Source organism: Carettochelys insculpta, chromosome 17, assembly GCF_033958435.1.
Source record: "Carettochelys insculpta isolate YL-2023 chromosome 17, ASM3395843v1, whole genome shotgun sequence".
In the NCBI taxonomy this organism is placed as follows: domain Eukaryota; kingdom Metazoa; phylum Chordata; order Testudines; family Carettochelyidae; genus Carettochelys; species Carettochelys insculpta.
The window spans coordinates 29,685,089-29,699,026 of record NC_134153.1 but is presented as its reverse complement, the minus strand read 5'-3'; the positions used below and the strand labels follow the sequence as shown (position 1 = coordinate 29,699,026).

General features: G+C 47.9%; 1 protein-coding gene across 4 annotated transcripts in view; it reads right to left on the bottom strand.

Moving 5' to 3' along the window:
- PLCG1 (phospholipase C gamma 1) overlaps positions 1–13,938 on the bottom strand; it is an 87,835-nt gene that overhangs the window by 51,472 nt on the left and 22,425 nt on the right. For all 4 annotated transcript variants that reach the window (XM_075011479.1, XM_075011481.1, XM_075011480.1 and 1 more), the window contains exon 2: positions 574–726. In XM_075011479.1, the coding sequence (XP_074867580.1) occupies positions 574–726 (153 nt within the window). The remainder of the gene's footprint in view (positions 1–573; positions 727–13,938) is intronic.

Here is a 13,938-nt window from a genome sequence, read left to right as displayed (position 1 = left end):
AATCCGGGCCAAAGGCTGTTTAGAGCAGCTTGTCTCAGTTCCAGTTTAAATCTGTTCCTGACCACACCTAAACTGAAACAACCCACCCTTAAACTGAAATGGGAATGTCTACACAGCCCCTGGCACTGAGCTGAAGTTAAACTTGTGCAACCACCTCCAGTAAACAAGCAAAGGAAAGGGGCAAAGAATACTTCAAGTTAGCAGCATTCAAGCACCCTCATCATCCTCATTTAACATTTAAGTATGATCAAGGCTTGAATACTGTGCTGACAGATGGGCAGAACTGGTCCTGCTAAGACACAAAGGTAAGCACTGGATGTGCCTCAGGACATGGACTATTTTAATAACTACGCAAATCCAACGCGAACACACAACCTTTCCTCTAGTTTTCCATCCACATGCAGCATAAATGTTATTTACATTGAGTCATGTGTGATGTGCACCACCAGCAGAAACAAATGCAGCCGGCTGTGGGTGTTCTGCCAAGGAGCTGAGTGGCACCTGAACCTCTCCAGAGTGACCACCCAACCGCTCGGCTTACAGGGAACATTGCTTCTGGAGAGGGCTGCCCACCTTGCAAGCTGAGCGTTTTCAGCCTGAACTCCATTCCATAGAGGACGACGAAGCAATGTTTCGGGTCTGGTCGGAAAGACGGATCCTCCTGGTAGCGGTCAAAGTCCCGGGAATTATTTCCTGGACGAATCTCTTGAATTTCACGAATATCAACTGCAGGAAAAAGGGACAGCAATAGAAATGAGAGGACTGAACGCGCGGCAGAACAGCTGGAGGGTATCTGAGTTCTCAAACACACCGATGCAGGAGAGACCGGGGGAGAGGAGAACAGGACCCAGCGGTTAGTCACTAGCCTAGGACTTGAGAGGGTGACTTCTCTGCACTTCCAGGTTCCCGCATGGCCTCAGCCAAATCACTTCACCTCAGCTTTCCCTTTGGCAAAACCAGCCGTGATTTGTCTTAGGCCAGGGGTCTGCAACCTGTGGCTCTGGAGCTGCACGTGGCTCTTTGAGGACCCCACCACTATAACTGCAAACTAAAAAAATTTAAAAACAAACCTTCCTGATTATTTTCAGTTAATGGTGAACATCTAAAAGCCCAAAGAGCCCAACTCATACCTAAATAGCAAATAGTAACAGAGAGGAAGCCATGCTAGTCTACACACTATCAAAACAAAAAGCAGTCAAGTAGCACTTTAAAGACTAGCAAAATAGTTTATTAGGTGAGCTTTCGTGGGACAGACCCACAGAAGTGGGTCTGTCCCACGAAAGCTCACCTAATAAACTATTTTGCTAGTCTTTAAAGTGCTACTTGACTGCTTTTTGTCTAAATAGCAAACAATATGCAATCTTGAAATGTTGGATAACGCCCCCTTTAATGTTGCAGTGCATTCTGGGATAAGATACTGCCTCTGTGTTTTGATTGTGTTGCTAATAAAGTCTTGATTTTGAAACAGAAAAAAAGGAAGCTTGCAGCATTCCTACTGGGAAGGGCAACATGCATTTTACGAAAGAAAAATTAAATGTGAAGCAAAACTGGCAGAATTAAAGTGGGTTCAGGCATGAAAGTCAGGAAGACAGTGGTATGAACACACATGAAGTGTGAAGAAATAGACTCCGTAAAAAGTTTGTGAACATCCTGTAGTAAACGCATCGCATCACAAATCATTGTGTGCGCACTGTTCTTAAAATAGAGGTTACCAAAAGGATGGTTTGCCGTTATTTACTAAGGACCATCTCGCATTCACACGCATTGCAGCTCTGGAATTATTCAGCTTTTTACCTAATTTGAAAACAAAAAGTGGCTTTTCTTGCTATTTTGGCTGCTGACCCGTGTTGTAGGAGATTTGTAGCATTCATTAGTAAACGGTCGCTCAACCTTCTACAAGTGCTCTACAGACACACGCTCCCCTAGGCCTGTGCAGCTAGGGCACCTTGCGGCTTGACCTTTCATTGGCTTAATGGATGCTGGACACCACTTAGGCAGCTCTAATCACTAGAGAAGACACAGTCAAGGGCCCAGCCAAAGTGACTGCCATTATCCAAGGGTCCAGGGATACAGATGATGTGAGCAGCCATTACATGTGCCTGGTGCTGGACAATGCATTTGCTTGGCTAAGGTGGGGGGCAGGGAGGGGAAGGTTCCATTCAGCATTGCTTCCCCAGCAGTCAATCCTGCTCCCTGCTGGAGAAGGACAGGGAACCCAGGAAGGATGCTATGGAGACAAGTCAGGGACTTTGTGCAGCTGCAGCAGCAGGTTTTTTTTTTTCCCCCACACGCACAGGAACTCGTTTTCTCCCACATCTCGACAGGGTGAGGTGGGGAATCGGGGACTCCACCAGCACAGCTCCCTGCAGAGCCAGGGGCAGCAGCAGCTGGCCCCAGGGCAGTATCACCACTGTCAGGAGCAACAGAGCAACTCCACTGCTGCTCCACAGCCCAGAGGGCTCGGGGGAGGGACAGGAAGGGACTGGCCCGACTTCTCTCAACAACTGCTGCATTAACTCCTGCTCCAAGCCTGCATCACACGGGGAGCCTTCAGCCCCTAGTTGTTTCGACCCCTTCGCTGTTCTTATCCTGGCCTGCCTCTCCCCTCCTTATTACTGATGCAGGCTTCAAAGCCCCTGGCACAGCCAGTCCCCCATGTGTGAATGCAAGCTTCCTCTCACCCAAGCAAGGAGGGCATGTCTGGCTCCAGGACTTGCTCAGTCCTTGGTTTCTCAGCTGGGAGACACTGGATGTGAAGCTCTTGCAGTAGAAATTTCTGTGGTGAGATCCTGTTTTACTGGATTGAAATCTACCAATTCCATTCCTACAGGACCTGCTCAAGGGTGCACATTTTAATATTTTCCCCACTCCCGTACCCTCACAGCCTCGCCCATCATCAAGAGCATCCTTCAAATATGATTTGGCCTAGAATCCCTGAACTGTGCTTACTGCATGGACATCTACCAGGACAGGGGCCTTTGGCTGTTTCTGTGGAGTTAGCTTTGGACAGTTAGGACAACACTTTCTAACAGCCACCAAGTCTATCCACCCCGGCTGTTAGAGCTTATCACACACCTGCGAACTTTAACAAGCCAGCCTGCCTGCCTGCCAACAGTGTACAAGAGGCTCAGAAAAGGTAGAAACTGGACATAGTATAATACTATACTATAATACTACCATCCAAATCCGGGCAGATCAAAACACATAACCAAACTGTCATGACCACAGATTACACTCACCACATGGACAAAATTCTCAGGAAACTCCCATCCCACCCCTCCCAACTGAGTTAAGCTGCAGTTTTAAAGTTTAAATCTACAATTAACAGTGAGTGGGAACTTTTTAGACTCCTTTTTGAAAGCAAGGCTGAAGTTTATTTTTAAAGTTATATTTGGAGGGAAATGCAAGGGCAGATTACTGCAACTGAGCCTTAATCCCTGACTAAAATGTATGGCAGTCCACCCTGGTACACTGTACACGCCCTGCCACGATGGTGAAAGCTACACCTTTCTGCTCCAACAGTGTTTTTCAACCAGGAGTAGAAGTACCATTGGGTGTACTCCAAGGTCTTCTGGGGGTACATCAACTCATCTAGATACTTGCCTAGTTTTACAACAAGCTGCAGTAAAAAGAAAAAGAAAAGAAAAAAAACACTTGTAAAGCCAGAACAATCTACAAGTTCATTCAGACAATGACTTGTTTCTACTGCTTCCTATGCCTTACGCTGAAATGTAAATACAATATTTCTATTGCAATTCATGTATTTGATAATAAGATGGTAGAAAGTCAGCAAGTATTCAGTAGTCATCTTCTGAGACATGTTTGCATCTTTTTGTAAGTAAGTAGTTTTTGAGTGAGATGTAAATTGGTGGCCTGCAAAACAGATCTGACTCCTGAAAAGGGTACAGTGATCTGGAAAGGTTGAATGGCACTTGTTTCAACACCTTAAAGTACTTTAGGGTCACATTTCTCAACCGGTGGTATGCATACCCTTAGGGGTATGGGAGAGAAGTCTGGGGGTACTTTTTTTGGGGGGTGGGGGTGGGGAAGGGGTGCTTTATAAAAATGAAGATTGAGAAACACTGTGCTACACCATCTGGGTACCTGACTTCCCATACTATGCACTCATTGATTGCTACATGCAATTCCTACTGGGTCAAAGTCCCTTCCCAGGATCGCTCTGTTAATAATTCAACACTTACCCCGCACATCCACCCCAAAAGCCTGCCATATAGAGTCAAGATCTTATCACAAGATCTCATCACAATAATGCACATACCAGTGCCCTCCATCAATTCGACGGAAGCTGAAAAGCCACATTTCTTGCCATCTCCATCAACTCTCAGTATTGCTAGTCTGCACACTTCTTAACCTTTTTATACAAAGATCTCAGAAAAATTACCTTCAGTTACAACAGAAAAGTGTTGGGGAACCCTCCTCCTTTAGCCTGGCCACAAGAAAGGGGAGCGTGCTCATAATGTGACCGACCCCCACCCTGCCATTTGAGAATCCACACGTGACAGGTGGCGAGGGTAATTAACACCGTAAATCATATAGCCCAGCTTCCTTAGGCAACCACTTTGATCCCATCCACTCTACCAACACTAACCACAACCCTAACTGCAAGCATCTTATTAAACAAGCCACACGGGACACACAAGCACCTTGCCTCTTCCCGAGAGAGACAAATGAACGTGGCCCACAATGCCTGGCGTTTCCCTCGGTGAAAGACAACACTGTTTGTGTCCAATCCACAAACAATGCAAAGTCTAGTCAAATTGCCATCCTGATTGTAAGCCTCTCTTATCTGCGCCTGACAGGTTAACTGCTGTACACTAGGTTCCACCACACCCAAAGCTGAAGTTTAGTGGTAAGCATCCCAATCAGCATCATGCTTACATGTTTACATACCTAACACAGATTCCTACCAAGTCCAGTTATGAGTAGGCATTACATTGGCCTCTGCCTCCCTGACAGCATTCCCCATCAGCTGAGTGGTTGGATGGCTTCCCAGGAGAGATTCAGGTGCTGCTCAGCTGATTAGCAGAGCACCCACAGCTGGCATCATGTGGTTTCTACTGGTGGTTCACATCATCACATGTTTTGGTGCAGATTACAAAATGTATTCCACATCAGATGAAAAAAAGTTAGAGGAAACACTGCTCCCTGAAGTCCAGGCTCCATGCTTGTATACATCAACAGAGCTGCTAGCCTGGCCTGCTGGAGCCACTGTCTACGTTGATGTAACATCCTTGGGCTGCCTGCAGCCAGACAGGGGTGACTCCCAAACACATCTGAGCAGTGCTCAACAGGCCACAGGAAAAGCACCACGCGGGAACCAACAAAACAAACCCTTCCGCATTCTAATTGTGGCTTATTCCCTGCAGGAGCAGAGAGGTTTCACTGAATCCAAGGCCTGCCCTGCTTCCAGAAAGGAACCCTCCCCAGAACCCAACAGGAAGTCTCTTGTATGTTTCTGCTCCCCTGCTACCGGAGAGCAAATATTTTTAAAAGGTATGAAAGGGAAAATCTCAAGGGATTGTTTCCACTACAAAAAGCAAACCCCTAACTGGAATCCTTGGAAGTATTTAAAGTACAATCTCCTGGGTAGAATTGGGATGGGATACGTGGGGAAAGACATGGAAGAAGGATACAGAGTTCCCTCTAATTTCTTCCATCCATGTGTGGAATAAATTTTATGTGAATTGAGGCATATATAAACGAACACCACCATTAGAACACATGCTGCTGGCTGTGGGCACTCAGCTAATCAGCTGGGCAGCATCTGAATGTCTGCTGGGTGGCTGCACAAGCACTCAGCTTACAGGAAAAACTGGTGGCCACCTGCCCCAACGTTTATAGGGAATAACCTTCGCTTGCTCCGTGAGTTCAACAGGCTTTGGATCCGGCACATACAGAGAATCCCAGCTTTACTCTGGGACAGACACAAGAGTATCACTATGAGACAGGGAGACGACTGCACAACAGGACAATTCTAAGAAGGAAGCAACAACCCTCGATCTAGGTGGCAGTGATCTGAAAAAAAAAAAAAAAAATCCCATCCCTCTTACTGCCTGTTGACAAGGTGACGGATTCCCACATCATCATCAGTCACCAGCATGACTAATAGCAGCTATTTCTGCCAACTGGGAACTCATTCCTACCCGCCTTGGGTAATGTAGTGGAATCCCCCTGGCTGTAGCTGGAGTGGAGATGGGAGGTGGGCTTTGTGTGCTATACCCAGGTCAGGGCTTACACCAGGAACCGCAGGTGCAGATTTTACACTCGTGATTCAGGAGACATTAAGAACAGCGGGTTCACCAGTGGCTGAATGGGGCAAGTGAAACTTCAGGCAGACCCAGTCGGAAACTGAGTGCTCACACTGTACCAGCTGGAAGGCAGCATACAGCTATGATGCATGACAACAGCCTGCAGGATCTGATGAACTGTAGCACAGGAACAGGCTTACAGCTGTGGAAATCCTCACCATCTCAGAGCCGGCTCCTCCAGCATCATGCTGCTGGGACACAGTGCCAGGCAGAATGAAGCTCAAGAACATCCCAGCTCAGGTCCTCTGGACACACCCAGCCAAATGATCTTGCTTTACAGCAGCATCTAGAACAAGGGACAGGCTGGCGAGGTTTTGAATACAACGGGACCTCTTATAAGTTGTCCAAGACAGGAGCACGATGGGCTCCCTGTAAATGGAGCTAGACTGGATGGGTCTGAAAACGCAGGAGGGCAAGGGAGCACCTGACTGTCAGCCCTCCCCAGAGCAGATTCTGGGAAAGGATTTTGATTGCTCTCAGAAAACAAGAACCACTTGCTTCCTGGAAAAGAGTTTCTTTAATCCTCCGGGGAACCGAATAATCACATTTGTGAGTCACATTTTCTGGACACCCGATGTTTCCATGCTACTTAAAACACCGCTTACAGCAAACGTGAGCTGTAATCCAACCTCGGTGTAGCTCCACTAGCTGCACACACTAGGAAGAAACATGGCCTTTCATTTTCCTCTTGTTTGGCTGGGAGGAAATCCGACATGCCAGCCACAGCAGCGCAGGCAGAAGACTCTAGGCAGGACAGCAAACAAGCATGTTCTCTCCTGACCACGTATCAAACCATGGCGGAGAACACATTGCGAACTGCAACTCAAGTCACCTGGGACTTGCTGCTGGAGCACCTTGTCAACTGTTACCTGCGGGTGGATTACAAACACTGTTGGAACAGCCCTGAAAACAGCCGCCGTCGCTTGGATCCATTTGGCATGGCATGCAGAGACATATTCACGCAAATAAACTTCGCTGTAGTACTCCAAGGTACAAGCGTGCAGCTGATCCCCCAAATACTGTTCTAACTATGTCAAGTTGCCACCTGCATGGATGTCTCGGAAGAACCCCTTCACAGTCAAACACTTGTTATGCGGGGGTTGCGTTCCTGCAACCGCGACATAACTCAAAATTTTGCGCAAGTCGAGGGGAGATGGGAATCAGGGCTGATCAGTTTCCTGGCTCCCAAAGTGGTTCCAGTCTCCTTGACCCTTGCTGGGACTGGGAAACTGAGCCCCTCATGTCAGGTTCCTGGGTCCTGCCAGCGCAGACGAGCTGAGAACCAGGCTGCCACTTGGTTCCCAGTTCCCCCATCTCATCTGAGTTTCCTGGTCCCACAAGCAGCGAGGAGAGGGGGATGAAGCAGAAGCAGAAGCCTTATCTGGGGCTGCTGCTGGGCTGGGAGCCCACATCTATGCCAGCCCGCATTGTCAGTCCTCAATAGGGTAAGGCTACTATAGTCTGTGGTCCAACACAGAATATAATTATACAAGCATGTATGAGGCAACCTTCCTGAGACAACCCATCCAACACCACTTGCCAAGTCTCCTGTAGTGCCATAACTACATTTATTTCTGAAATGGACAAGCCCTCCACCCATCAGCTCTAACAAGGAAGAACCACTAATGACTCCCCAAGCACAGCCTTCAATCCCTGGCCAGTCATCACCAGGTGGGGACAAGGGCTTGTCTACGCTTCTGTGAAGATGGACCCGGTCTGGTAAAGACACGTGAAATTGATCTGTCTGGGGTCGGCAGCTGACTCCTGTACTCCTGGCTATCACAAGGAGTGAGGGAGGCCAATGGGAGAAACGCTCCCATCGACCTTCCTTAGTGGTGAAGACGGTCACAAAAACCGATTTGATATGTCAGTTCTAGCGACGCAAGTGGCATTATGTGGAGTTCCGTATCTGAAATGGACTTTTAGGTCTAGAGTAGACCTGGGCAAAGAGACCAGCTCCAGTTCTCCCCTTCAGGATCGTACAACTCTTTGTAATCCATCTCTTCCCATCGCCACCACAGCCCGAGTACATCCAACATCTCACAAGGATCCTGACAGCACTGTCAGCTGAGTCAGCAAAGCGCATCAATTTTACGGCTTTTGTTTTATAAATAAGAGGGACTAACAGATCCAAAAATAATTCTTCTGAACAGTTTCCATGCATCTACCTAGCAATGTCGTTACCACCCCCCTGTCAGAGATACAAGGGGAATTCCTGTCTGGCCTCTGCCTGCACACAAGAGGGCCTCCCTGCCTTGAAGAGCAGCAGCGCAGATACGGTTTGCCTGAAAGTTCGAGTTACCTGTGAGCAGTTACACTCGCATTCATGCAAATATCTCGCTTTTGCAGATATGCCAAACCCAAACAGAAACCTCCAAGCCCCCTCCGAGAGCAAGTGATTTCACAGCACGAGCGCCTCTCCCTGGAGACGGCGCACACAAGGGAGCAGCGTGCCCAGTGCTTGCCCACAGCGCATGTGGCAGGTTCCCGCTGCCTGCTCTGCCCCCTCTCAGCAGTGCAGACAGCTGTACGTGCATCTGGGAGAGGATGTGATAGGAGCTGCTGGGGTTTGAGAAGTTGCACACGCTTCCTCCCTTCCCAGCAGCTTCTTTTGTACCACGCTGCAGCAGCACAGCCGTTATTTAGCGCTCTCCTCACACCTCAAGGAGCTCCACAGCCCCTTCCCACGCTGCGAGGAAGAGACCCCTCAGAGAGCCCCAGCACATGCCAAGGCCCTGATCAGACACGGGAACAGCCAAGATGCTTTCCTGAACGGTTCGGTCCCGTTTTTGATTCGGTGAGCACCCGTCCCCCAAAACTACTGTACCCTCCCATTGCAGGGAGATCCAACGTGCCTCAGGGGTTACTTCCCTGTTCGTATCCAAGCCTCAGCTGCCGAGCGTGGCAACAGAGAGTACAAGAAGGCTGAGTGCTTCCCCAGGCCCCCTTGTTTCATGGCTTGGTTCTCCCCCCAAACCGTGTGTCCAGGAGACTCCTCCAGCGGCTGGGTTTTGTCCCCCTCTCTGCCCCTCCCGCCCCTCTACCCTCTGGTCTCTAAAACAAAAGGCCAAAACGCTCCCACCACCTTGGCTCACAAGAGCTACAAAACAAACACGGACAACTCAGCACAGCAGCCCTGGCCCCGCAGGGGAACAGGTGCCCCACCTCCCCCTGCAGTCACCACGGCCTCTACGATTACACCTGGCCTTGCTCTCCACAAGGGGCGCCCCAGGCAGGGCCAGAGGTTATGAACCCTTCACTCTTGGGTTTGTTTACACTTTCAATAAGCCCGGTGAGCCCCTGCCTTCTTGGGATGGGCAGCGTGAGTCCAGAAGTGCTATGCACGGGAAGATGGCAGCTGGGTTGGGGGATTGTGCCCCTTGCAGCAGCACAGAGTTGGACTGCTAGCGGGGGAGACTACAGAAAAGAGAAGGTAGACAGGCGATTCCGGAACGGGCACCAACCCACGGGAGCCCACTCCAGGATGGAAAGCCTAACGTTAATCCACCAACTACTCTGCTTAGCCTCTCTGGTGCTGCGTCCAAATGACAAGCCTATTCCCAGCTCACTGGCACCTTCCTTATGGCTCGAACTGCGGGAAAGAACTGAACGATTGTGCGCACAGAGATGAACACTCCATACCAGGGAAGGGCCAACATGGCTTTGGGAAGGAAAAAATCAGGCTTCAGCCACCTGTAAGAATTCTTTGAAGGCGGGGTCAGGAAACACATGGGCAAGGGGGATCCACTGGACATTCAGAAAGCCTCGGACAAGGTCCCACAGCAAAGGCACTTAAACTAAGTAGCCTTGGGTCTTCTCCTGACTCAGTAACTGGTTACTGTGTACAAATGAAGGGTCAGTTTTCACAACGGAGAGAGGTAACTTGCGGGGTCCTGGGAATCTGTACTGGGATGAGAGATATTCAACATCGTCATAAATTATGTGGAAAGAGAGCAAACAGTGAGGTGGTAAAATTTGCAGATGATACAAGTTATTCAAAATAACAAAGTCCATAGCTGAGTGATCCGTACAAAGAGCTCTGACAAAACTGGTATCAGAGGGGTAGCTGTGTTAGCCTGCACCCACAAAAACAACAAGAAATCCTGGGGAACCTAACAGATTAACAGACATATTGGAGCATAAATTTCCATGGGCTAAGACCCACTTTGTCAGATGCAAAACTGGGTGACCGGGCAACAAATGGCTGATGGCATACAACCCTGACATATGCAAAGCAATGAACACTGGAAAATATAATCCCAACTATCCACAGAAAATGAGAGGGTCTAATTTAGCTGTTACCACTCAAGAAAGATCACGGTGCCACCATGGCCAGTGTCCTCAAAACAGCTGCTCTGTGCACAGAGTCAACTGAAAAAGCAAGCAGAACTTTAGGAACCATTAGGAAAAAGACAGACTAGAAATGTCAGAATGTCACTAAAGGAATCCATGGTCTGTCCATACCTCGAATGCTTCATGCAGCACTGGGCCCCTCATCTCAGAAAAGACTATTAGTCAAAAAAAACCACACAGCAAGGCACGAAAAACAAGACTGGGACAGTTTATCTTAGAAAAGATCTGGCGAAGCGGGGACACGAGAGCAGTCTATAAAACCAGGAATGGTGTGGACAAGGTGCACAGGAAAGCATTCTTCACTTTTTCCACAGACCACCTGAACCAAAGGCCACCCAATCACAGTAGCAGGCAGAAGATTTAAAAGGAACATTCTTTACATAATGCCCTGTCAGCCTGCGGCCAAAAGTTTAACTGGATTCCAAAAGGAGCTAGGTACGTTCACAGTGGCTCGGTCCATTGATGGCCCAGAGAGTCAGGGATGCAACCACAGGCTCTGGGGGTCCCATAACCTTTGGTGGTTGGGTGCTGGGACTGGATCACTTGATAACTGCCCAATACAGTTCATGCCACTGAAGCACCTCGCAGTGGCCTGTTAGAAGACGGACGGCTGTACTAGACAGACCACTGGTCTGGCCCAGTCTGGGCCTTCCTACATTCAGTTTAACAGGCAAGTTCTTCCCCAACATATCAGCTACGTTTAGACTACGAGATAAATACTAATCAAAGGTAGCTCACGCGATTGTACCAAGTGACCCTCTTCATGGTAAATACTATTAGCTCAATTTAGGGAGCATTAATAGCGACAGCATAACATCGTCGGAAGTGGGCGAGCGTAGTGTCAAGTTCAAATAAAAGCTAGTGTGGAAGTGCCATGTATGTCTTTAAATCGCATTCATTAGCCTCCAGAGGCTAACTGGTGCTGTGGCACCTGGCTCCAGCTGCTTGTCACGCACAGGAGCTGGGAAACTGACTAGCACAGCACCTGGCGCCCTGCTGCACCTTGCTCCTGTGAGCCAGGTGCAGCAGCGCAGGTAAGCTTCCCGGCTCCCCCAAGCCGCAGGGACTTAGGAACCAGCAGCAGGCTGAGCACTGCCAGCAGTGGGAGTGCTGCAGGGCCCAGTGGGAGGGCGTAGAATGCGTGGCTGAGGGAACTGTGGGATAAGTTCCCACAATGCACTGCTGCAACAGTCGATGTTTGGCCACTCACTGTGGCAGCACTAACTCGCCTTTGTGGGAAGCGAGGATACTTGAAATCCAATTTACAAAACCCAGCCTTACAAAATCAACTTTATCTGGTAGTGTAGACGTAACCATAGCGTTCATCTCTGCGTGCCGTCCACTGCCTTGCAATCTGTGCCTCAGCTCAACACCATTAGCACTCCGGGAGCTGCACAGGTGTGACCCTGCTCAGATCATCTTCCTGGCACTTGTGAGAGGGAAAGAGTCCTGCTTGATATGAAAACAGACACTTTGTCTCCTGAGCCAATCCAACATGCAGGGAGTCCCACAATACCATTTTGTGCTGCCACCTCACAGGGCAGAATCTCACCTGAGGAAAGGCCAGATTTGGGGTCTGTGTACTGGTGAAGAAGGTTTCTTTGAAGTCGTCAGGTTACATCAAGACACAAGGATGCTTAATGTCAGCCTCTGCCAGTCTCCTGGACTTTCCTACAGCCTTAGTCTTGTGTGCAATTTGTGCTGTGCGCACTGTGGTTGCCCTCCCCACAAGGGCAGCTCCTGAGAGCACAATTACTGATTTCCTGCCGCTAAGTCATAAGAGCCGGATGATGTTAACCTTTAAACCACAAATGCAATTACACTGACTGACTTTTCAGAGGCAGGCAAGTACTGGATAAAGTAATCAACCTTTGACCTCCCAGAGAAATGAGCTTTGCCTAAGCCCATTACATGGTCAAACATTTAGACACGAATCCTTAGCCCAAATGACACAGGTTTAGGATCGTTTTTGGGTCATTTACAATAGGCCATTACTCTACTTTTAAGACATTTTAAAAAGTAATTAAAAGATTCTTACAGTCCAGTCACAAGCCCCAAATCAAAACTGAATGGTTGGACTACCCAGCCAAGCTCGTTACATCATTGTGAGCTGGCTTAACCGCCCCCCGCCCCCAACCAAAAGTTCATCACCCATGAATGAACCCCTTGTTTTTAGTTTACCTGGGATTATTTTCAGTCAAAAATCTTAAAAAAAAAAAAAAAAAAAAAAAAAAAAAAGTATTATTCTCCCACACCCTCCCAATTTTCACCCTACTTTTGCATCATTCTAGTTATGAGAAATAACTTGTTTTATTAGGAAACTACAACACATTATGTGAGGCATATGTGTTACGTCATGATAATACACTACTCTGGGAGTACACGGAAAGATGCCTGTTGAAGTAAGGATACAGAGAAGCACACACGCTTTGAAGTGTGTACACATCCGAAAGTACTGATGAATCTCACACCCGCCACTGACATATTTCAAACTATTAGCATATTTGACACACTATGCCAGGAAGAAAACCAAAATCTGTCTCAGAATAGCTCTCAGCACACAAGCAGTCAAAAGTATGAAAACAAAACAAACAGGAGAAGAGGATGAAGTTGAGTGTATGCACTGCAAATGCCATGGCTCAATTAAATGCAAACATTTATGGGCTAAAGTTCTAAGTGTGCAGTAGTAAATGGTTTATTAAAATAAAAGTTTTTTGGGGACTAGAGATTTATTTGTTTATTTATTTTTAAAATCAGAGGTGGCCTTATGTTTTGAACTCTACTTTGAGTTCTTCAGTAAACCACACTGAATTACATTCATTGAAGCATTAATCTGCTGTATGCTTTTCCTCCCTATCTTTCCATCCACCAAAAGGAACCCCAATGTTTACCTAGAAAAATAGATTCTTATACCAATTTTCACCTTTTGTTGTTGTTGTAGTACAAGTTCAACCTCTTTTGTCCAGCATCCTCAGGACCTGACCGGTGCCAGATGAGAGAATTTGCTGATCACGGAGGTCAATATTCTCCAGCACATTACCAACACTTCCACTGCTTACTAGGCTCTGAGAAGACACTTAGGGGCAAATTACAGCTAAATAACAGCACAGAATACTGAGACCCAGGACTGGTGGCTGTCAACTAACATTATGGGACCGCAGGAAACTTGGCCACATCCACGATAAGTGATCATCTGGCTAACTAGAATCACGCTGAATTATGGATGTTGCCAGATGAGAGTGTTCTGGATTAGAGA